Below are 23358 nucleotides of genomic sequence, written 5' to 3' on the forward strand. Positions count from 1 at the left end.
TCCCAGGGACATAGCCCTTAATGTTTCCTAGCACTGCTGGCGTTTTAGACCTCGTCAAGGGAAGGAGAACTCCGTCGCCAGTCACACCCCTCCCAGTCCTGGCTGCTGAGCTGCGCCTACCCTGCCGCACCCTCCTGGGCCACGCGGTGCAAGCCGGGATCCACACGGTGCCTGGGAGACGTGACCCACAGCTTCCCCTTGTCCTTGAACTGTGTTGTTGGCCACCAGAGCTGTTGACAGTGGGTCTTGCTAGTCACACCTCCCTGGCCTCATTTAACAGACCTCCTGTCCTTGGGCTTCCTGTGGATTGAACTGTGATCTAGAGTTTTCTTTTGCCTCTGTTAAGGCAGCTTTTCTGACGTGTAGCTGATGGCTGATATTTCACATGAAGGGTCCGACTGCCGTGATCCTAGACCCGACCCCGACCTGGCCATCTGCCCACCACCCCCAGCACTGGGCACACGCAGATCCACCTTCTGACTGTGGGCCTGTGTGAAGACACCACTGCCAGCCGGCCAGTGCGTGGCAAGGGTTGGCCGCGGTGTGAGGAGCCACCCCCTCGTGCGCTGTCGGTGAGAGTGTGGACGGCACAGCTCTACGGGGAGCACCGTGTTTCCCCAGAAAATCAAAAACAGAATTACCACGGGATCCGGCAGCTCCCAGGGCAACTCGCCTACCTCGTTCACAGTGGCCAGAGGTGGAGGGACACTGGCTGTGGGTGGATGGAGGAGCGAGCAGGCGGCCATGCATCACGTCACCGCCCCTTCTGCGTCACCGCACAGAAGAGAGGCGTGTTTAGCTCTCGGCTCTGGAGGCTCATGGGTGAGCAGCTGGCACTGCCTCTGTCCACAGGTGGCTCCTGCGCTGGGCGCGGTGCGCCCAGGCAGCGCCTGTGTGGCAGACTCCGTGCTGAGGGCAGCACCAGTGTGTGGGTCCAGCATGGTGCAGGCACAGCAGGCGCTGATGCCCACCCTGCAGGTCAGAAGCAGGAGTGAAGAGGCCTGAGGAGGACATTTGCCTGGAACTGCAGGGGACTTGTTCATGCTCAGCCACGGCCTGACTGCCTCCCTGTGTCCACCATCTGACCACTCCTCATGTCCACTACCTGACCTCTACCCATATCCTCACTGGGGTGTCCACCCCTCATGCCCACCATCTGACCACTGCTGTGTTCCCACCAGGGTCCACTTCCAGCCACCCCGGGGCACCCACAAGTGACTACCCCTTCGCTTCTCCTGGGGAGCTCGCTGGGTGGAGGAGCAGATTGTCAGAGCCAGTGGTGGGAACAGCCCTGTTGGAGGAGGGTGGCAGGCCAGCCAGGGCTGCGGGGGGACGCAGTGAACAGAGCTGAGGCCAGCAGGCCTCCTGGAGGCAGAAGGCCTGGGCCGGGTGGAGCTGCAGCGGGGGAGGCGTCAGGAAAGGCCCTGAGCTCCTGGCAGCTCACCGATGGAGCTGGCCTGGCACCGGAAGAGGCATGAACTCAGGGCTGGTGGGGCAGCCTGGAGAGGGTGGGCAGGGGCCCATGGCTCAGGGTCCTGTTCCATATTGCCGTTTCCCAAAGCAGCCAGGGAAGGAAGGCCTTTTTCCATTCAGATTTGCATTTTGAGGAGCGGAATGTTCACTTGGCTTTTTCCGGGTAGGGCAGCTACGGCCTGGGGAAGCCATTTGCTTGCGGCTGCTCCTAGGGGCAGTGTCTGCCTTCCTGTCGGGGCAGGAGGTAGAGCTGGGTACGTGGTACACAGGGTCAGGTGGGGAGCATGGGGGGTGGAGGTGCAGCCAGAGGTTGACCGTCACCGGGAACAGAGGCCACTCTGTGGTGCCAGTCGAGCTGCAGCAGCGCAGCGATTTCCTGTCTGCCCCGGGCACGAGCCCAGCTTCTGGCTGCAGCCCAGCCTGCGGACACAGTCACCTTTGTGAGGCTTGGTTCGGCTTGGCTGGGGCACGGAATGCCCCTCTGCGTCTGGGGGTGCGCGCAGCCGGCCCTCCTGTGCAGTCACGCAGCAGGGGCTCCCTGGCCACGGCAGGCAGCCACGCCTGAGCCGCCACCCCGGAGGAAGCCCACGGCCTGTGGCGTTGGGACTGCTGGGACATGCCCCTCTTCATGGGCCTTGCGCAGCACACGCTGACTTTTAAACATGTTTTCTTGAACCTGGCTGGTTCGCCGGGCAGGGGCGTGGAACCGGCTCCAACGTTCAGAGTGGAAGCTTCCAGTTTCCTACAGCCAAGGTCCCACTGCCACCAGGGCTCCTGGGTCGGAGGTGGAGAGCCAGCTTGGCCCGCCCGCAGCGCCGCGTCAGGGCTTCTGTGCACCGCGACTTCCTGTGGGAGGTGTCACGCCTAAATGGTGCCAAGCAGGCTCCAGCAGGAGCCCGGCTCTGAATCATGGGAGCAAGACGGCCACCAAGTGTGGTCCTCTCACCCAGGGCTTCAAGCTGGGGTCAGCGCCCAGCCCCACGCACGCTCACGGTCTCACGTGGAGCCTGGCGGGCCTCCGTGTGTGCCGTGTCCTGTGAAGCACAACCCGCAGCCTCCGAGTTCAGAGCTGAGTCACACTGCGGATCCCCAGCAAGCCTCAGGTCAGAGTCCTGGGTCCCAGCGGCCCCACCTGCTATCCAAAACACCTGTCCATCAGACACCGTTCACACTGCTGTGTCCCCCTCCAGGGTCTGTCACCCAGAATCTGGAGGGATCGGAGGAGGGGCCAGGTCAGAGCCCCCACTCTGTGCCTGTGGCAGGGAGGAGGGGACCAGGGTCCCAGCGGCTTACTGGGGGTGAACTGGCCCTTGGTCTGGCCCCCCGGAGTGGTTCCTTGGGCTGCTTGAGATAAAGACAGCAGGTGCCGTGAGTGGGTGTGAGGTGCCCCTCAGCCCACGCTGCCCGTCCTCCACATGCTCCTGCTGCCCCGGAGGGCCCCTGCCTCGCTATGTCTCGGCTGGGGCTGCCATAGCTACATGCTGCAGGGTGACAGACACTTCTCTGGCCTGCAACTGGACCTCTGAGAGGAGGGTGTGGGCAGTGCTGCTTTCTCCTGAGGCCTCTCTGCTCTGCTTGCAGATGGCACCTTCTCCCTGTGCTCACCTGGCCTCCCGTGTGCACTGCTGTGGCCTCTTCCTCTTGTAAGGACGCCCGTTCGATCCTCCTGGGGTCAGGTCCCTCCCTGTGACCTCACTGAGCCGAGCACCTCCTGAAAGGCCTCTCTCCAGATACAGCCCTACGGAGTGGGGACTTCAGCCTATGACCCGGGGACACGATTTGGCCCCATGGGTCTCCTCCCCCGCACCTCTGGGGCCCTGGCGGCAGGTGCAGGAGTAGCGTTCCTAGGTGCTCTTCCCTGTCCCTGAGCACCCTGCTGTACCACACCAGCAGCCGCATACCCCACAGCATGGGGACTCCAGAACCCGGGCCCACGTAGGCAGGGCCTAGGACACCAGAGTGAAGTCGCCTGAAGCCCCTGCCTTTGGCCCCTGGTTCTCCCAGCCTGTCCTGTTAGGACCACTCGAGTGAAAACCACTGCAGGCCAGCGGCTTATGAAGACACCTTTCTCTCAGCTGTGGAAGGCCAGCCCCCCCTTTAGAGACCCTGGCAGAATCTGTGTGGGCGAGCCCTGGGGCCTGCATGTGAGGCCCTCGTCCACCTGCCAGGGTCCACCCTCCATTATGCAGGGTCAGCACTACCTGGGCCTGGGGTCCACCCATGCCCTTTGTGCACGCCTAGCATCTCTGCCGTGTGGGAGAGCCATGCGCCCCACTCCACGTGGGCTGTGGCAGATGGGGCTGCAAGCCTTGGATGGCGGGTCTGAGGGCGCAGCTCTGGGTCGCTGGCCAGCACCTGCCCCGCTTTATGAGAGCTGCCATCTTGGTTCCCAGGGCCTCCTGCCCTCCCACCCAGCATCTCTGCAGGGGCCTGCTTGCCATTCATGGTCCTCTTTGGTCATGTGTCTGTTCAAGTCTTGCCCATGTTTTAATTGGATTTTTTGTTTTCTTACAGTTGAGTTTCAGAGTTTCCTTTTTGACATCAACCCTTTGTTGAACATGGAATTTGCAAGTACTTTCTACTAATCAGTCTGTGACTTCTTTTCATCCACCTAACAGTCTTCAAGAGGACAAAGCTTGAAGTTTTGAAGTTCATTTTGTTGATTTTTAAAATGGATCGTGCCGGGGCATAGCCTCTGGGTCCAGTCTGCCTGATCCTCGGTCCTAAAGGTTTTTCTCCCTGTGCGTCCTAAAGGACTCGTGTCGTGTGCTTTAGGTTGCGCTGTAGTCCATTTTGGCTGGTGTTTGTCTGCCTTGGTTTTGCTGACCAACGTCCAGCACTCTGCTGCAGTGCTGGCCTGCGCGGCTCTGCGCCCTCCCCACTGCCTGCCTGGCACACCTGCCACTTGGTTGGTGGGTTCCTCTGCTGTTCACCTTTCTCAAGGTCGTCTTTGACTATTCCAGGGTCTGTCGCTCCCGCTCTCCTCCATCTACAAGGGATCCAGGTGGGTCTGCCGTGACGAGTGCAGGTCCAGGCAGCCTGGGGATGGGCAGCATCAGCGCCAGTCCCTCCCATCCGTTCATTCAGTCCTCCTGGGCTTCTTTCATTAGCATTCCACAGGTCTTAGTGCGTAGGTCCTGTACGTTTGTTAGATTTATACCTAAGCGCTTCAACCCTTTGATTCACCTATAAAAACTGTTGTGCATTAATTTTGGTTTCACTTATTGCTGATGTGAAAAGATATCCCTAAGGGTTACAGGACTGTCCAGGTTCACCCACCATGATGAAGCTGTCCTGGTAGCCTCTGCTTTGGAGGAATCGCTGCTTCCTCTCAGGACTGAGTGGTGTTGGGCCGTGGCCCATCTGTGGCCTGCGGTGGCCCACTCTCCCTTCTGAGGGCAGCTGTGCAGCTGCTGCAGGCTTTCCTCTTGTGCATGCTGAGGACAGCATCCCAGGGACCCTGGTTCCCAGTGTGGCTGACCTGACAGTCCAACCTGGTGAGGTCAGTGGAGAAGTGAATTAGCTGATTAGTGATGCAGAGAAGCTCCCAGAGTCCACAGTGTGAGCGTGCAGACTGAAGGCCCTGTGCCACCAGCACAGGGAACAAGGGGGCTGAGTCCCCCAGAGTGCAGCTCAGGCCCCAGCCACATCTGAGAGGAGCAGGGGTCAGGGCAGCCATGACATCCAAGACAGGGCGAGTCTCAGCCCTCACAGAAGGGTTCTGAACACAGACTCCGTGCCCCCAAAGCATCAGCAGTGTGGAGTGTGCTGTGGTTTAGATCCGGGTGTCACCCTCAGGCCACATCCCCAGTCTGTGATGCTACTGAGAGGTGATGGAGGGAAGCAGGTCACTGGGCACTGCCCTCACAGGGGACCGTGGGATCCTGGCCCCTTCCTCTCGCCCTTCCTCTGCTCGACTGCCACAAGGTGAACAATTTTGCTCCACCACACACTGCCCACTGCCTTGCCACAGACCCTAAAATCATGGGGACAGGTGACCACAGACTGAAAACGTGAGCCCAAATAAACCTTTCCTCCTTTAAGTTGTTTATCTCAGGTGCTTTGTTACAGTGACGGGAAGCTAACAGATATTATAAGGACCTTTCATTTAAGGATTCAGAAATGCTCATTTCCTACAATCATTTCTCAGAAATTTATTGGCGACATCCCATAAAATTGAAGAGCAAATAAGACAGAGGAGTCGACAGCTGTTGATGGGAGGGGCTAGCTGTCCAGACCTGAGCTCCAGGAAGAGGAAAGCCACATGCAGTCTGTGTTGGCCAAACAAACCAGGTGTCTGGGCACAAAGCACATGCTGCCCCTTTAAATGATGGAGCCACTCAACCGGGAGCAGAGGAAATAGGCAGCCTGCGTCCTGGGTGCCTCCCGTGGCCGCGATGGAACAGCCCCTGGCCAGCAGGACAGGAAGGGGTCCAGTGCTGGAAGCCCCGGGTCGTGCAGCACCATTGGGCTCTTCCTGGTGTGGGGACGTCACCATGCAGTTCTAAGCCACCTGTCACTAAGTGACCATCTCACGGGAGCTTGTGGCTACCGTGCGGCGCCTGACCATGTCCCTGTGGCTTTCCAGCCATGGGAGGAAGCCGGCCAGCCTTCCGCTCTTGGGGCTCTTGTTTAAATACATCTTTATTTCTCATTGGCAAGGGGTAGCTGCAACATCCCGCCGTGCACAGGGACCCGTCAGGTCCGGGGCACCAGCCTCTCCCTCGCGCCCTACCAGGAACACTCAGACCTCCCTCAGGACTGTGGCTCAGCCACCGCCCGGCTGTGCAGCAGGCGCTCTGTCCCCAGCCTTGGCCCCACCCCGGGCTCTGGTGGCCATTGTTCCATTCACTGCCGAGCGAATGAGAGCCCGCAGCCTCGGTGCTGTGGCTGGTGCACATCCCATCTGCTGGCAGGGCGGCCCGTCACCTTTCTCTCCACGCATTGGAGGGTGCTCAGGTGGACCCTCTTCCTGAGCTGTCCTGGTGGCAGGCATCGGGGCCCACGGAGTCCTGTCTCCAAGGTCTCTGAGGCACCTCCATACTGTTTTCCTGTAGGGCCCAGTTAGGGCCCTGCTGGACCCCTCTGCCCGTGCCAGTGGCCATCACTCGCATCTTTGCGATGAGTTGTCTTTGGTGGGAGTGAGGTAGTGCCTTGTGGTGGCTGCTCTGCGCCTCCCTCACTGCCCTGCAGCTGTGTGCACTGCTGGCACCTGTGGGTGGTTTGCGTGTGCTCTGAGAAGCACCTGACCGGTGTGCACACTTCCCGAGCTGCCTTCCCGGGTCAGGTTGCTGCAGGTGCTGGGAGGCTCTTTATCAGATGTGTGCTTGCAGATACGCTCCTGCTCCCAGGCTGCCCTTCACTGCTGCGGCTCTCCTGCCCAGCAGAAGCTGTTTGACAATTCTTGCTTTGTTCCCTGTGATTCAGAGTCTCATCCCCAAATCCCTGCCCACCTGCGCCCCCAATGTCCAGCCATGTTCTGTCCTAGTGGTTTGTAGGGTTCTGCCCATCTTGACTGTGTGTGGGGGCAGAAGAGGTCTGGATTCAGTCTTGGCACGTGGGCGCTGGGTGTACCAAGGAGACTGACTTTGCTCCAGTGTGTGCTCTTGCTACTGGTATTGGGATTTGGCTGGCTGTGAATGGTGGGCTTGTTTCTGTGGTCTGCATTTTGTGCCAGGGGTCTGCATGCCTACGTCTATGCCCACACCCTGTTACTGTGGCTCTGCAGTGTGTTTTGAAGTTACTTGTCACAATGCTCCGCACTTCTTCCTGTGGGTTGCTTTTGCTACTCAGGGTCTTGTGTGGTTCCATATAAATTTCCCTGTTTCTGTATTTGTTTGTTGTCTAATTGGAATTGTATGGAATCTGTAGACTGTTTTGATAATCCTTTCAATCCATGAACATAGGCCATCTCTCCATGTATGAGTGTTCTTTTCAGTTTCTTCCATCAGTGTTTTAAAGAAAACCATCCACTTCCTTGGTTAAACGTGTTCCTTGGTATATATTTTAGTAGCTGTCCTGAATGGAATTGATTTCTTGTCTTCTTTCTCTCCAGTTTCATCTTTGGGATGTAGGAAAGCTATTGACTGGTGAACACTGATGAGTACTTCTTGCAGCTCTGACTCTCAAGTGCTTTGGTGGAGTCCTTAGGTCTCCCGTGCAGAGATCATGGCTGACCCGCTCCGCTTCCTCCTCTCGTCCTGCTGCTCTGGCCATGTGTTCTGGCCCCTTCCTGAGCAGCCTTGCTGCTGCCCTGCAGGAGGGACCGAAGCCTCTCCCCTCTCACTGGCACGCAGGGTGGGCTTCCACAGGGAGCCTGGTTATGTGGCCACACGATCCTCTGGGCCTCAGGTCTGCAGGGTCTTACATGGTGGAAGCAGAGTGTGACCGGTGCCTTTGGTGTGCGTGTCCAGGCAGCTGTGTGGAGCCACCTGATTCCCTGGGACAGACCACTTGAGCCTGCAGAGTGCCCTTGATCTGTGCCACTGGATCTGACTTGCCGAGGTCTGTTGAGGCTGTTTGCGTCTGTTTGTTAGGGACAGTGGTCTGCAGTGTTCTTTCTTTGTCCTGTCTTTGTCTTTGGTAGCAGGGAGACACTGGCCTTGCAGAATGAGTTTGGAAGGGTTCCCTCCCTTTTAACGCTTCAGCATGGTTTGAAAGGATGTAGTGAGAGCTTTCTCAAAGCCTGATAGAATCCAGCAGTGCCGCCATCACAGCTTCCCGAGTGGCTGGGATGAAAGGCCTGGCCACCAGCCCACTTGTGCAGGGCTGCAGTCTGAGTTTTCACACTCTCATGATTCACCTGTGGTAGGTTGTCTGTGTCCAGAAGTTGATGCATTTCATCTGTTTTCTAACTTGTTGATGAAATGCAGTGATCCCTAGTGGTCCTCTGCATTTCTGTGGGATTGGTTGTAATGTCTCCTTTTTCATGCCAGATTTTAACCGAGTCTTTCTTTTTTCTTGGCTAGTATTTTTTGTGTGTGTGTGTGTGTGTAATCTCCATTTTGTTTATTTCTGCTGTTCTTTGTTGTTTCCTTTCTTCTACTAATTTGTGGTTTCATTTATTCTTACTTTCCTAGTTCTTTCAGTTATACCAGTAGGTTGTTTATTTGAAATATCTGCTTTTAAACACAGGGTTTGGGGGCTGGGGACACAGCTCAGTGGGTACAGTGCTTGCCTAGCATGTACAAGGCCCTGGGCTCAATCCCCAGCACCACAAAAAAAAAAAAAAAAAAAAAAAAAAGAAAAGAAAAGAAAAAAAGGGAATATAGGCTCTTAGGCTATAAACTTCCCTCTTGCACTGCTTTTGCTGTATCCCATAGATTTTAGTTATTGTGTTTTCATTTTTATTTACTTCATAAATTTTTAATTTCCCTTTTGATTTCTTCACTGACCTTGGTCATTCAATATTGTTTCATTTCTATGTGTTTTTGCAATTCCAAAGCTCCTCTTGTCGATTTCTAGCTTTAATCCATTGTGGTTAGGTAAGATACACGTATGACTTCAGTTGCTTTGAACTTGTTGAGAATTGCTGTGTGGCCTAACGTGCACTCCACCCTGGGAAGCATTCTGTGTGCAGCGTGGGGAAGCGTTTTGTTTGCTGGGTCCACTTGCTCTGTAGCACACTTGAGCTCCAGTATGGCTTGTTGGTTTTTTTGCCTGGACGATCTGTCCGTTGATGAAAGTGGGGTGCTGAAGTCACCAACTATCATTGTATTAGAGTCTATCTCTTTTAGGTCTGAGGATGTTTTTTCACATAGTTGGGTGCTCCAGCACTGGGTGCACATGTTTACAACTGTTATTTCCTTCTGTTGACTCGGTCCCTTTACCACTGTCTCGTGACCTCCTTTGTCTCTTCACCGTTTTATTTAAAGTCCATTTAATCCAGTAGAGGTATGATTCCTTCTTGCTTGTAGTTTCATTTGCATGTTCTGTCTGTGACCATCCCTTCTCTCCAGTCTCCGTGTCTTTTCTGGTGAAGTAAGTTTCATGTAGGCAGCATGTGCTTGGGTCTTGTTTTTCTGTTTATTTGTCAGTTTGTCTCTTTTAATCAGGGATCCACTCTGTTTACATTCGAGGTTATTGTTGATAAATAAGGACTTTCTCTTCATTCCATTCACTGTCTTCTGGTTGCTTTTGTACCCTTGCTCCATTCTTCTTGTTCATCTTTGGGTGGTTTTCTATATGATTGTTTCGATTCTTTCTCTTTTGTGTGTCTGCTTTACTGAGTTCCGTGTGTTTGCATGGTGGTAGTTCTTTCTTTCACTTATAGTGCTGGCGAATCCCTCAGTCTTTGCTTGTCTTGGAAAATCTTTATTTCGCCTTCATTTCTGAAGGACAGCTTTGCTGTGCGTGGTACAGCTTGGTTGGAAGTTCTTGTTTTTCTTTCAGGACTTTAGATACACTATCTCACTCTCATGGCTGCCGGGTGCTGCCGAGAGTCTGCTGCTAGTCTAATGGGGACTCCTCTGGTATGTGACATGGTGCTCTTCCTGTGCTATGCTTAGGATTCTCTTTCTCTTGTGCGGCAGAGTTTGGCTATAATGATTTGGCTGCTCCTTGGAGAGGAACGTTTTTGGTTGAATCTGGTAAGGGTCCCTCAGCTTCCTGAACCTAGATGTCTGATCCAGAAGTTCTTGTTAGTTATTTTATTAGGTAGCTTTTCTATGCTGTTTCCCATCTCTTCTTCTTTTGGATCTCTAGTAATGCAAATGTTTGCTCCGTTAATGGTGTTTCCTAAGTCTCAAAGGCTGTCTTCATTCTTTAGAAATTTTTTTCTGATTGAATTATTTCTAAAGGTCCACCTTCAAGCTCATAAATTTATTCTTCGGCTTAATTCTGCAGTTGAGGCTGTTCGCTGTATTCTTTATATTACTTATTGAGTTCTTTAGTTCCAAGATCTCTGACTACTTCTAAAACTCTCCCTTTGCTGAGTTTCTCACGCGTATCATGAGTTGTCTTCCTGATCCCATGGCTCATCTGCCTGTGGTGTGCTCTCACATCTTCCTCAACACCATTTCCTTAACATGATTCTACGGAGTTCTTTACTAGGCCGATCGCTGGTCTCCTTTTTCAGGGGTCTGTGGCTAGGGGACATGGCGCTCCTCTGCAGTACCCTGTTGCTGTCTTTCATGCTTCTTGGTCCCTGTGCTGGTTTCCCGTCTGGTAGGTGAGTCACCTCCCACCACTGCCACACGTGTATTGCCTTTCTGCTGCCGGACATTGCTCGACTGTGCTGTTTGTTTTGGTGCCGGGTGGGCATTTCAGCATACTGCCCGTCTGGCTTCTTTAGCTGTAGGCCACGTGATCAGTGCCTGCAGATGTCTAAGTGGCCTGGCTACCTCTGGGGCCTAAGCTGGCCAGGCAGGTCTGCCCCGCTGCTCTCAGGGATGAGTATGGGCGGCTTTGCCAAGTACTTACTTGTGGCACCTGTGCAGGAAGCCATGCTCACGTTGGCCTGCTTCGCAGCACTGTCCACGCTGGGCACCTCAAACCTCAGCAGTCTGCCGGGGATGCCGAGGCCCTAGGCCAGCAGCATGGTGCCCAACCTCCTCCCTGACCCGCCCACTGTGGCCCCGCTCTCTCCCCAGCACCGCTCATACCAGGCCTGATGCAGACAGCCCTGTCCCAGCGTCCACCCTGGGCATGTCCTGGCCCTGCCCTGCCTTCTACTTCTGTCTCCTTCCACTGGGCATCAGGTGGAGGTCCACCCTGGGCATCCTTCTGGACACTGCTTGAGCTAAGATGTTCCCCAGCTCACCCCTGGGCCCAGTTCAGGGCCACGTGGGAAGATGTAAGTGAGCAGACCCCAGATGTGCAGGGTTCGGCCAAGGTACGTAACTCCCACCCCTTGGCCTTGATGTGGGGCTGGGGACACCCCACCATGAGGCCTGGAGTTGGGGCACCTGCTGAGGCTGTGGGTTGGGTGGAGATTAGGACTGTCCTCCTCTTGAGACCTGGGGGTCAGGATGCCCCTGCTGTAAGACCTGGAGTCAGGGACAAACCCTGTGATGCCCAGGGTACCTCTGGAGATGCCCCTGTGAAGCCCATGGAGGGTCAGGGCCCCCCAGTAGTGACCTCTAGGCTCCCCCAAGACCTTTTCAGGGCTGACCATTTTGTGACTCATTTGAAGATGTTTGTGACACTAGATTTAGGAGACTGAGTGACAGCCTGCGTGGTCCCCTGCAGTGGCCCTAGGGCCATGTTCATCCTGGGTCTACAGAGGCATCCTGGGTATACATCCAGCCTTGCCTCTCCCGCGGGCAGAGCCTGCGTCCAGAACCTCCGGCATCCTCGAGTAGCAGGGTGTGGCGCTGGCCTGGCCTGGGTCTCAGGATGCACACCCCACAGGCCCTGAAGTCTCTCCTCCCTGAGCTTGTCCTGCCCAGCTCGCTGGCTCCTGCCGACTCCATCAAGTCCCGGGTCCTCTCTGCCTCCTCACCCGAGCATCTTCAGTTGTCCCAGCACACCAGGGAGGGGTCCTCCGTGGACAAGGCTGTGGGTGGGGACCACTGCAGCCTCACAGTATGGCTTATCCCCCGGACGATGGCCTCCAGCAGGTCAGCCAGGTGGGCAGGGCAGCCGAGGCGCTGCGGTTGTGTGAACTCGGCTCTTTCCTCATGAAGTCCCCTCACGTCCTGCTGTGCTGGTGTGAAGGAGTTGGGGCCACTGCATCTGTGGTGCTTCAAGGGCCGAGTCCAGCTTTATAGGGCTGAGTCCTTCATGGAAGCAGGGGCAGGTGAAGTTTTTGTCCACATTGTTGGGCACCTCGAGGGCACCCCAGCGTCCTCTGTGGGCACGTGTGGCCTGGAGATTCGGAATTCATTTTGTTGGGTTACTGCCCAAGACATCCGAACAGACTTGGGGCTTTAAGTCTGTTTAAGTTCCACAGAATTTACCTAGGCTAAGAACACTTTCTGTTGGTGGCAAAACGGAGGCAAGAAACCAAAATTCAACTCAGGACCTCAGAGTAGCACGTGGGGCAGGTGAGGCTGGCTGTGAGTTCTACCACCAAACTTTTTTAAAAATTATTTATTTACTTTTTGATTTTTTTAGACTGTATTTTGATTCATCATATACAAATGGGTACATCTTTTCGTTTCCATGGTTGTACACGATGGAGATTCATGCCATTTGTGTAATCGTACATGTACTAGGGTAATGATGTCTGTCTCATTCCACCGTTTTTCATACCTCCCTCCCTCTCATTTCCTTCTACATAATCTAAAGACCTCCATTCTTCTCTCACTCCCCACCCCACCAACCTCCATTATATATCATTCTCCACTTATCAGGGAAAACATTCGACCTTTGGTTTTTGGGGATTGGCTTATTTCACTTAGCATGATATTCTCCAATTCCATCCATTTACTTGCAAATGCCATAATAGTATTCTTTATAGCTGAATAATATTCCATTGTGTATATATACCACAGTTTCTTTATCCATTCATCTGTTGAAAGGCATTTAAGTTGGTTCCACATTCTAGCTATTGTGAATTGAGCTGCTATAAACATTGATGTGGCTGCATTTCTGTAGTATGCTAATTTTAAGTCCTTTGGGTATAAACCAAGGAGTGGGATAGCTGGGTCAAAAGGTACCACCAAACTTTTTAAGAAGTGGGTCGAAGCTGGGCGCAGTGGTGCACACCTGTAATCCCAGCAACTCAGGAGGTTGAGGCAGGAGGATCTTGAGATCAGACCCAGCCTAGCAACTTAGTGAGGCTCTAAGCAATTCAGCAAGACCCTGTCTCTAAATAAAATACAAAAAAGGGCTGCGGATGTGGTCAGTGGTTACGTGCCCCTGAGCTCAATCCCTGGTACAAAAAAAAAAGAAAGAAAAAGAAGTGGGTTGATTGTTTCTGATGAGGAAAGATCAGAGAGAGCCACAGCCTGATAGGAGGGGATGATGTCCACCTGAGCAAGATGGTCATTGCAGGGATGGACCTGGGAGCTCCAGGCAACCATCGCCTCCATGCCTTAGTGGTCCCAGGTAATCTCAAGATCTGCCCAGGGCTAGCATGACTTCTCTGACCATCTGAAGACTCAGAGCGCTGCCAACAGCTACAGGAGCAGAGTCCACTCTGCTGCCACAGTTCACCCAGCAATGCTTCTGGCAGGTGCCCTTACTGCCTCCAGGCCAGCCCAGCCCAGTAGGCCACCTCCCTGACCCCACCTCCTCTTGTGCCCCCACGTCTGCCATGTATTGCCCAAGTGCCATCAACCCTGAGTGTCCGAGCACCCTCTTCCTGTGTGACCAGCATGTCCTTCCAGGAAGAGCTCTGCCCTGTCTACACCTGTTGTCAAGATCACCTTTGCAAACGCTGGGCAGGTCTGAGTCCTTTTCTCAGGAGCCCCCCTGCGCCCTGCTGCACCAGGATAGCGCCTGCAGCTGGTCGTGCAGGGAACTGATGGGGGACCCCAGGCCTGTGCTCAGATGCAGCTGCAGCATGAGGCCAGACACCTCGGGAGAGCACCCATGTGAGGGTCGGGACTGCCACCTGCACCTCGCGTCACCTCCCTGGGCCACGCCTCTGGCCATGCCTGGAACGTCAAACTCACCTATGGGGAAGGTGGGACATGCCGGAGATCAGGAGGAGCCTGGGTGGAGAACAGCCCAGGTCAGCAGGAGGCTGGCAGGGAGTGGTCTGCACCATGGAGGAGCCCACGAGGGCGGGTCTCAGAAGAAGTGTCAGGAAGACCTTTTCCGAAGGTCTCAGGTGTCTTCCCACAGCCCCGGGCCTTGGGTGAGTCGCTGATGGCTCCCGAGTCTTCAGGATGACAGGTGACCTTGGGGCGGGTGTGCTCACAGGGACAGCGGGAGTGTCGTGTGCCCACATCCCCCGTGTCCTGGCGAGGGCTGCGGTTCTGCTGTTTCTGGTCCTCACGGCACAAGAAGCAGGTCAGCAGGCGAGGCGGAATTTTAATGGATGCTAGAAATGAAGCAGCTGGCGGGGCCACGGGTTAGCTGTCCACGCGTGCTGCAGGGGAGGCGGGAGCCACGCACCACCTGCACCCAAGCGTGCATGCGTGTGCGCCCCCAGACAGAAGGGCGCCCACAGGAGGAGCTGGTCGGTTGGAAACACGGCTCGGAACGCCCTTCCGGAACGGGCGCCTGGCTGAGCTGGGCAGGCCGAGGCTGGCCCTACGCCCCAGGGTCCCAGGGAGCAGGGAGATCAAGGCCACGCGAGGCCCCCGTGGCTCCATGTCCCAGAGGAGCCGCGGCAGTGTTGAGGGCACAGAATCTGCATCCAGGGTGGCAGTACGGTGAGGAAACGTGAGAGCAGCAGCATGTTGCTCCCCGCCTGCCGGGAGGCTGTGCCTCAGTGGGGCTTCTGCGGCCCACGGCCACCTGGCTCTCCTCCTCCCAGCAGCGGTCTCCAAGCGCTGCACGCCTCCGGGCCTGGGATGGGTGCCCCTCGGTCAGGACGCCTGGCATGCTGGAGTCACCTGCTGATGATGGGGAGCGGTTTCTGCACCTCTGTTTTGAAAGGCCGCTGGGCCTGGTCGACGTGATGCTTGTGTCCGGTGTCGGCTACCAGCAGCTGCTGACCTCAGGCGAGGCCTTGAGACACCCGCTCCCGCTTCATCAACTGGCAGGGTCACTGACGAGAGCCTCGAATGCTGACTCCTCTTCACAGCTGCAGGCTCTCAGATTTGTTTTTTCCAAGACTCAGTAAATCTGTCTTTCAGGGAATCTTCTGTCTTATCTAGGTGACTGAACTTCACTGGCCTGGACTCATTGGCCACGTGCCCTGGTGGTGTCTGACCACATGGGCTGGGATCTGACCCGCTTCGCTGACCCCGGCCTGCCTGTGCTGGGCATGCCCTCCTCAGGAGGCCCAGGCCACTGACCTGTGGCCCTCTCTTCCACCTGCTTGCCTCCTCAAGCTGCAGAGTGCCCACACTGTGGCTGCTTGCTCGCCCCCCACTCAGTCCACGACGATGCCTAGTGACTTTTCTTTCTTCTTGCCCTGGGGAATGGATGTACATTGTCTTGATTTCTAAACACTTAGGGTTTCCAGATTTCTTCCTGGCTCTGATTTATGTCTGAATCGCATTTGCATAGAAAGTGTGCTCTTGTTGCCGAAAGCTCAGTGCTCGTCCCCGATGCCAATCCAATAAGGAGGACAAGGTTCTGAGAAAAAGGAAAAGCAGGTTTATTGCTCTGCTAGCAAAGGAGACGCACAGGGGACTCCTGTCCCAGGGGCTGTGATTCTGCCCAGCGGCAGGCACGGGGGCTCTTAAACAGTGACTCAAAGGCTACCGACCACGTGTTCCCCGTTGGATTGTAATTCACTTGTTATGTGGGAGACAGTCATTTCTGAGATCTCTGGTACCATCCCCAACGCCCGGGTGGCTTCCTTCCTATGGTGGGTGTGTGCTCAGGGACAGGGGACTCTGCCTAGGATGGGAGGAAGGGTGATCCTGTGTTCCCTGAGATTAGGGAGGGGGAGAGGCTGGGGAGGAGCGGGCAGAGAGGAAGAGAAACTCGTCCATCGTAAAGGCCAGTTGTAGCGGCAGAGCAGCAAGGGCTGTGTTCAATGCATCGAGTGGACCCGGTTACCTCTGACTGACCCTGGCTGCCATGAGGCATGCTGGGCCTGTCCACTGGTCTGCTATGGTGAGTGCGCTGTGGGCGCTGACGACGTGTCTTCTGATCTGGCGGCTGCATCGCAATGCACGTGGTGGCACGTTAGATGCAGCTTCCCACGAGGGTGGTCCTGCTGGCAGCTCACAGAGGCAGCGGTCTCTGCCTCCAGTGGGTTCCATGCCGAGTGCAGCTGCCTTCTCCCAGTGCCATCCCCGTGATGCCATGGGAGCCACCTGTTCCTGAGGCCTCTCCAGGGCACAAGGCCACTGTGCCCTGTGATGGTTCTGGAACTCTCCACGGTCCCTCCCGCCCTCCCCCAGGCCCAGCCCTATTGTCCGCAGGCTGAGCAGCGGCTCGGGCTCCCTCCCTGCCACCTCTGAGGCCTGCCTCTCCTTGGAAGGCAGGAGCCAGCCGTTGCCCCAGTACACCCAGCCCAGAGGCTTCGTGCGTGCTGCAGGCCCAGCGCTTGGTCACGGGGAGCCCTGCGCCTGTTCTCTGCACCCTCTATGCGGAGGCCACCTGTCTTTCCTCTCGTTCATGGCCACATCCCTGAACAGATCAAGTTTTGCAGAGATAGGTGTTTCTACCTATAGAAAGTGTTCAAATCAAAATATGACCTTTGATTTTTAACGGAGCCAGACATGGTGGCACATGTCTGTCATCCCAGCTACTCAGGAGCTGAGGCAGGAGAATAGCAAGTCTGAGCCCAGCCTGGACAACTTGGTGAGTCCCTGTTTCAAAAAATAATGGCTGGGGATGTGGCTCAGTGGTCAAGCACCCCTGAGTTCAGTCTCCAGCATCCCTCATCAAAAAAATGTTAAATAAGATTTAGAAGCAAAATCTAGAAGGTGAACGCAGCAGATGAATCACACTTCAATCTGACACGCAGGTACCGCTGCTCCAACCTGTGATCGCTGTCTACACCTCGAGTCCCCCAGGCCCTGCACACTTCGCTGTGTGACCCAGTCAGGACCTGCCTCACTTCCCATGGCCACGGCCACCCGTAGACAGGCGGTCCCCCACCAAGCCAGTAGCCTAGACAGCAGGTGCCCAGCTGCAGAGCACATGTGCCCCAGAGCCACAGGACTTTTCAGCAAATGGAAGTTGAAACAGGAAGCCTGACTTTTGCTTTGGAGAGGTTTCAAGTGTCAGTGTGAAATCAGTCTTTGTGATGCCAGGGGACAATGTGGAGCGTGCTTGTGGGGACTGGCGTTTTCTACCGCTGGGAAGTGCAGGCGTCAGAGGCCGTGAGGCCGAGCAGTGTGCTCCCTCGTCACAACACAGGCCCCCAGGCTGCCGTGCAAAGGCCCAGTGTGGGCACACAGAGCTGGGGCCTGCCGCTGAGTGCCCATGGGGCGGACTCGGCAAGCTGGGCCTGGTGCCCCTGTAGGGAGGAGGCTCTGCTGAGCATTTCCGGCTGGCACACCTGGTGGCTGCACGTCACTCAGTAAGGCCCCTGCACACCTGCTGCAGGTGCTGTGCTTGGCCCTTGTCCACGTGGGTCCTGGGAGAGTCCTGCGGGCAGGGCTGCTGTCCTGGCGTTCCAGCTGCTTCTGGGTCGGGCGCTTCCGTGGACGGCTGCTGGGAATGGCCTGGGAATGGCTGTAGGCCCCGCCCTTGAGCACAGGCCTTTCCTCCTGCCCCGTGGGACCCCTTGGCCTTTTGGTGCACAGAAGTTTGTTTCAACAACGTCCTTGTGTTCGTCACATATGCCGCGTCTGAGTGCGTCGCGTGTGGGAGGATGTGCGGCGTGTGCTGTGCCTGTGTGCCCGTGTGGAGGCTGCTGCTCCCGGGGCCCTTCTCCTGGGCGCTCCGTGGGGAGGAGGCTGCCTGGGCCTCCTGCCATCGCTGCCCAGTGAGGCAGCCTGGCACGCCCGGCACCGCCGCTGCGAGAGCCAGGGAAGCTGGCGCCTGCAACCTGGGAGCCTGGGGAGAGTCGGCCTGCGGCCTCCTTCCGGTGCTCTTGCCCTCGGGGCTGGCCTGCCGCGTCCTGCCCCCTTCCTGAGTCTGAACGGGGCCAGTTCCGGAGCCTCTGCAGAGGGCAGGGGGCTGTGAGCAGGGGCTCCCTTCCTCTCAGGAACCCTGCACTCTGCCCACGCATGCCGCCGTCCCGGGGAGGGATGAGCATCCTGTTGCTCCCCTGTGACCTGCTGCTGCCTCCTGCCAACGCTGTGGCCCTTACGTCCTAGGTGTTTACCGCCCATGGCCCCACGGTGATCATGCCCACCTGGTTCTGCTCGCGAGCCTGGTTTTCCCACGTGGGCCCATTTGACGAGGGCGGGCAGGTGAGTGCAGAAGGCGTGGCCTGGGGCCAGGGTCAGCGGCCCTCACAGGGCTCCTGCGAGCAGCGTCCACCCCGCTCCCTCAAGGCTCCCGGCTCCTGGCTGAGAGCTGCACGTGGAAGAGCAGGCGTGAGGGGGCCAGCTGACTCGGGAGAGGAGCCCCGCTGCCCGGGCGCTGCCCCTGGGCCAGCCCCACCTGCCTTCTTGGGGCCACTCGGGCCCACCCTGCATGGGGTGGGCTCTGATCTGAAGCCCCGTCCCCGCCAGCTGCTGAGAGCGTGGCTGGGCTCAGGGAACCCCGGCACCTGCACTCCAGGCTCTGGGCTCGCTGCCGTGCGGGGCTGGTGTCCAGGGGCTGGTGTCCAGGGCCTGTGCAGCCCTGCCCCCCGTCCCACGCGGCAGCAGCCCGGGCCTCGGGGCTGCACCACCCCAGCCCCCTGCCCCAGCGGGTAGGGAGTCCGCCTCCCACCTGGAGCTCCTGGCCTCCCTTCCCGGGCTGGACTGCCGCGGCCTCCCCGCAGGGCGTGCCAGAAGACCTGCTGTTCTTCTACCAGCACCTCAGGAAGGGCGGCGGGCTCCTCCGGGTGGACCAGACCCTGCTCCTATACCGCTACCACCCCCGGGCGGCCACGCACTCTGTCCTGGAGTAAGTAGGTCACCTGGGCTCCAGAAACACCTGGCGAGACCCAGGATGTGCATGGGCACCGCTGGGCTGGCGTGGTGGGGTGGACACAGGCGGCTGGCCTCAGGGCTCTTCCGAGACTCGCCTGATGGGGGGTCCCCACAGGAAGTGGTGGGGGCACAGAGGGCAGGGCCGCTGGGCAATCTCCTTCAGGGGCTACTGGAGCCGTCCCAGGGGCGGGAGGCACCCAGAGGAAGCCTGGTGTCCCTCTGCTCTACAGAGGTGGGGTGCATGTGTGGTCCTTTGAAGGCCTGCTGGCCACTAGGCTTGAGTGGGCCCCCCTGAGGAGGGGCTGCTAGCGGTCAGAGCCACAGGCTTAGGTCCCGAAGGGCTGAGGTGGTGGGTGTCCCATGACCACTCTCTGCCCTGCACGCCGTGGAAGCAGGACACCGTGGGCTGAGGGGCTTACGGCCACGGCACTGGTCTGGCAACTCTGCAGGTGGACTCCAAGGCCAGGTGGGATCGCTCCATGTCTGGAGAGGGCTCCCCGCAGTCCCTGGGGACCTTTCATGAGGACACGGGCTTCTGGTGCCACCAGAGGCCCCCCGTCCTAAGGCTACCTGGGGAGTGTTTCAACACGAGGCTGTGACAGGACAGACGGGTCTCAGTGACCACCCAGAATCCAGTCAGAAATCGCTGTGACCTCCTGAGAACCCAGAACATCTGGAAATTAAGCAGCCAAGGGAAAAAAATCAAAGAAAATTAGAAAAAGCTAAAAACAATGAGGCCGTCATGGACGAAGCTGGTGGCGTGCACAGCGTCACCTTGGCTTCCAAGGCTGGTTTGACCACAGAGGAGAGCAAGCGGCAGGTCTCCACCTAAATGAGGGAGTCAGCGAGGAACAGCAGCCAGCAAGCAGAGAGGATCCCAGAGCACAGCAGCAAGACCCAGGGTCACCACTTGAAATAAACCAACAGAACTGCTCATGCAGGTCTGGGGTCGCCTGCCGAGCCCACGAGTGGCCAAGGCTTTCTGGCCTGGCTACCACCTCAGCCTGCCGGCCGGTGTGGTCAAAAAACAGAGGACAGGTTAGCACGTGGGGTTGGACCAGCGCCCTCAGGGATGGCAGGGACCACCACACAGCAGCTTGCGGGATGCAGGCCAGCCCTTGTCCACAGACTGGTGGGCAGTGAGGCTGTGCAGTGCACGGGGCTCAAAGATGGCGCACCAAGCCCGTGCCACCTCTGCACCGAGAACGGAGCAGCCAGCGCGGGCACCTGGGGAGGGTTGGGAGGGACAGGGCTGACAGACATGCAGCCGCCTCTCCTGGGAATCAGGTGGTCCCGAGCTTCACATAGAAATGCACAGAGTGGCTGATAAAGTCTCGAGAAGAACAACCAGGGGCTCATGGTGAAGCTGCAGCCATCAGCAAGGTGCAGGGCAAGCAGAGGTGAGGCCCGGGCCCCAGGCAGGGGCATCTGCTCACAGGGAGCGGCAACCTCCCTCTCTGGAACACAGGCACCTAGCCAAGAATGGTAGAGGAGCTACAGACCCTGGCCACAGGATAGTAGGGCGACTGACCACCTAAGAATGGGCAAGCTGGACGCTGTCAAAATCAAAATCACTCTTGCTCATACAGCACCAGAAGCTGGTGTACTATTTGGTGCAGGGCATGTGCCTGGTGGCAGAGACCCCAGCACCTCCCCCAAGGTGTGACAGCCTGTGCAGCTGCAGTCCCAGCTTCTTGGGAGCCTGAGGTGGGACAGTCACTTGAGCCCAGGAGTTCAAGACCAGCCTTGGCAGCACAGTGAGTCTTCGAGATGGAAAACGAGACACCACTAGGAAACAACAGGCACACCACAGGCCTGAGGAGATACCCCCGGTGCGCGCCAAGTATACAGACATGGCGGCCGCAGGCAAGGTCTGAGTGGTCTCAGCCTCAGACTCAAGACCACGTGCTCTACTGGGCGGGCTGTGGACAGGTTGCAGTTGGCATCTGCCACCCCAAGCACTGGCCAGGATGCTCAGCAGCGAGGAGGCGCATCTCCCTGGAGAACTGAGGGCCGCTGTTTAACTGACCATGGTGGTGCCGACCTCCCGAGCAGGCCCCGTGGAGATGCTGGTCACTTCCCAGCACGCTGCTGCTAACATTTGAACTCGGCTGCCGTTTGGGGTGGAGCACTTGTCCCCGCAGCCCTGGGTTCTCTCCCAGCATTGCAAAAAAAGACCCAAAAAAGCCAAGAGCACTTGGGGACAGTCCAGATGCCTCTCTTCTGAAGGAGGACAGGTTTTGCTGATGGCTGCTTAGGCAGACTGCTGGCAGGGCTGGCTGGCGGGAGCCGGACACCAGGAGACCTGGGCCCACCCTCCAGCGCTTGCCCAGGGCAGGGCTGCGGCGCATCCCCATGGCTGGGGAGCTCAAGACAGGTGCTGCTCACGTGCTGCACACCTGGCTTCGGCCCTGTTAAACACCTGGAGCTTTTGCTCCAGGAACAAGCCCTCCCTATACGCACAGGAGCCGGCCGGGGTGGAGAACGTGGGGGTGGCCAGGGAGGGTCTGAGCACTCCCGGGTGACGTCCTGGCCTCTCTCCAGCCTGACCCACGGCCATGGATGGCGGTGCTGGCTTGAGGTGGTGGGCCTACGAGGTTCCACACCTGGGTGGCGGCCTGCACGCCAGCCCTGGTCAGTGGGGGCCAGGCCTCAGGCAGGGCTGCCGGGGCCTCATCCTGGCCCCTGGCGAGGAGGCTTTGTGTACAAAGCCCTTTTGTTTTGCCACGTAAGACTTTGCCACCCACAACACAAAATAAGTGATCTAATGCGAGTTTCTGTGTGGGATTAAAGTCTTAGAGTGTGAGCAGCAGCTTCTGAGGCACCGGATTTAATTATTACCTGGCTTGCTGAGGTGGTGCTCCACAGAGCCTCCTGGACCCCGTCCTTGACTCACAGAATGGTCTCCTGGTAGCCAGGGTTGGGTGAAGGGTGCATCTCCGCAGCCCCTTGACTCACAGAATGGTCTCCACGTAGCCATTGTTGGGTGAAGGGTGCGCCTCCGCAGCCCCTTGACTCACAGAATGGTCTCCACGTAGCCAGGGTTGGGTGAAGGGTGCACCTCTGCAGCCCCTTGACTCACAGAATGGTCTCCTGGTAGCCAGGGTTGGGTGAAGGGTGCACCTCCGCAGCCCCTTGACTCACAGAATGGTCTCCTGGTAGCCAGGGTTGGGTGAAGGGTGCTCCTCCGCAGCCCCTTGACTCACAGAATGGTCTCCACGTAGCCATTGTTGGGTGAAGGGTGCACCTCTGCAGCCCCTTGACTCACAGAATGGTCTCCTGGTAGCCAGGGTTGGGTGAAGGGTGCTCCTCCGCAGCCCCTTGACTCACAGAATGGTCTCCACGTAGCCATTGTTGGGTGAAGGGTGCTCCTCCGCAGCCCCTTGACTCACAGAATGGTCTCCACGTAGCCATTGTTGGGTGAAGGGTGCTCCTCCGCAGCCCCTTGACTCACAGAATGGTCTCCACGTAGCCAGGGTTGGGTGAAGGGTGCTCCTCCGCAGCCCCTTGACTCACAGAATGGTCTCCACGTAGCCAGGGTTGGGTGAAGGGTGCTCCTCCGCAGCCCCTTGACTCACAGAAGGGAAGGCGGAGGCGGCTGCTGGGTCTGAGGAGGCCGCACTGGGAGCCCAGCAAGACAGCAGACTGCAGAGGCCCACAGGTGCTCAGAGGAGAGGAGGAAGCAGCCCCAGGACCTGTTTGAGGCGCCGAGCCGTCAGCGTGGATGTGGTCTGGGGCCAGGGTGGTCCCCAGGAGGACCACAGGCCAGCAGAGAGAGGGAGAGGAGCTGAAGCCCAGTTGGTGGGGACGGGGAAGCAGAGCCCTTTGGTCAAGATGGCCTGTCCATCTGGAGATGCCTGGACCAGACACGTGGCCTCACAGCTGGTGGGCAGGCGCCCCGCAGCTTCTCCCCACAGGCTTACTGTGAGGGCGTTCCCTGTCTGCCGAGGCGCCGCCCTCACAGGGGTCCTCTGCAGTAGCGCCACCAGTGGACCTGGGGGCCTGTGCCCTCACTAGGACCGCGCTGTGCAGTGCTGGTCACTGACCAGTACAAACAGGCGCCAGCTGCCACCTCAGCCCTGCGACTGGAGCCGGTCACTCGGGGGCCAGGAACTGCTTCTCAGCGCAGTTCTGAGCCTGGAGACCCAGAGCCCCGTCCTGGATCCCGTCCACTCCCGCCTCTGGACTCCTGCCTGTGCTGCAGTGACGTGGTGTGACCCGCAGCCCCTCCCGGAGTCTGGAAAGGCTGCCTGTTCCTGCAGAGCAGACTGCCCAGGGCTGGGCCTCCTGCGGGGTCAGGTCAGCAGTGGCCCAGGTCTGGGCAGTGCAGGCTGGCCGG

The 23358-nt window shown here is 57.7% G+C and overlaps 1 protein-coding gene across 13 annotated transcripts in view; it reads left to right on the top strand.

Moving 5' to 3' along the window:
- Positions 1 to 23358, top strand: part of B3gntl1 (UDP-GlcNAc:betaGal beta-1,3-N-acetylglucosaminyltransferase like 1) — a 49214-nt gene that overhangs the window by 21172 nt on the left and 4684 nt on the right. For 12 of the 13 annotated variants that reach the window (XR_007107589.1, XR_007107590.1, XM_047542931.1 and 9 more), the window contains 2 exons: positions 18255 to 18350; positions 18869 to 18993. Coding sequence is in view for 11 of the 13 variants with exons in the window: in XM_047542931.1 (XP_047398887.1) it covers positions 18255 to 18350; positions 18869 to 18993 (221 nt within the window). In the remaining 2 variants the exon portion in view is untranslated. The remainder of the gene's footprint in view (positions 1 to 18254; positions 18351 to 18868; positions 18994 to 23358) is intronic. The other variant, XM_047542927.1, reaches the window with a different exon arrangement.

This window comes from Sciurus carolinensis, chromosome 3 (assembly GCF_902686445.1).
Source record: "Sciurus carolinensis chromosome 3, mSciCar1.2, whole genome shotgun sequence".
Classification (NCBI taxonomy): domain Eukaryota; kingdom Metazoa; phylum Chordata; class Mammalia; order Rodentia; family Sciuridae; genus Sciurus; species Sciurus carolinensis.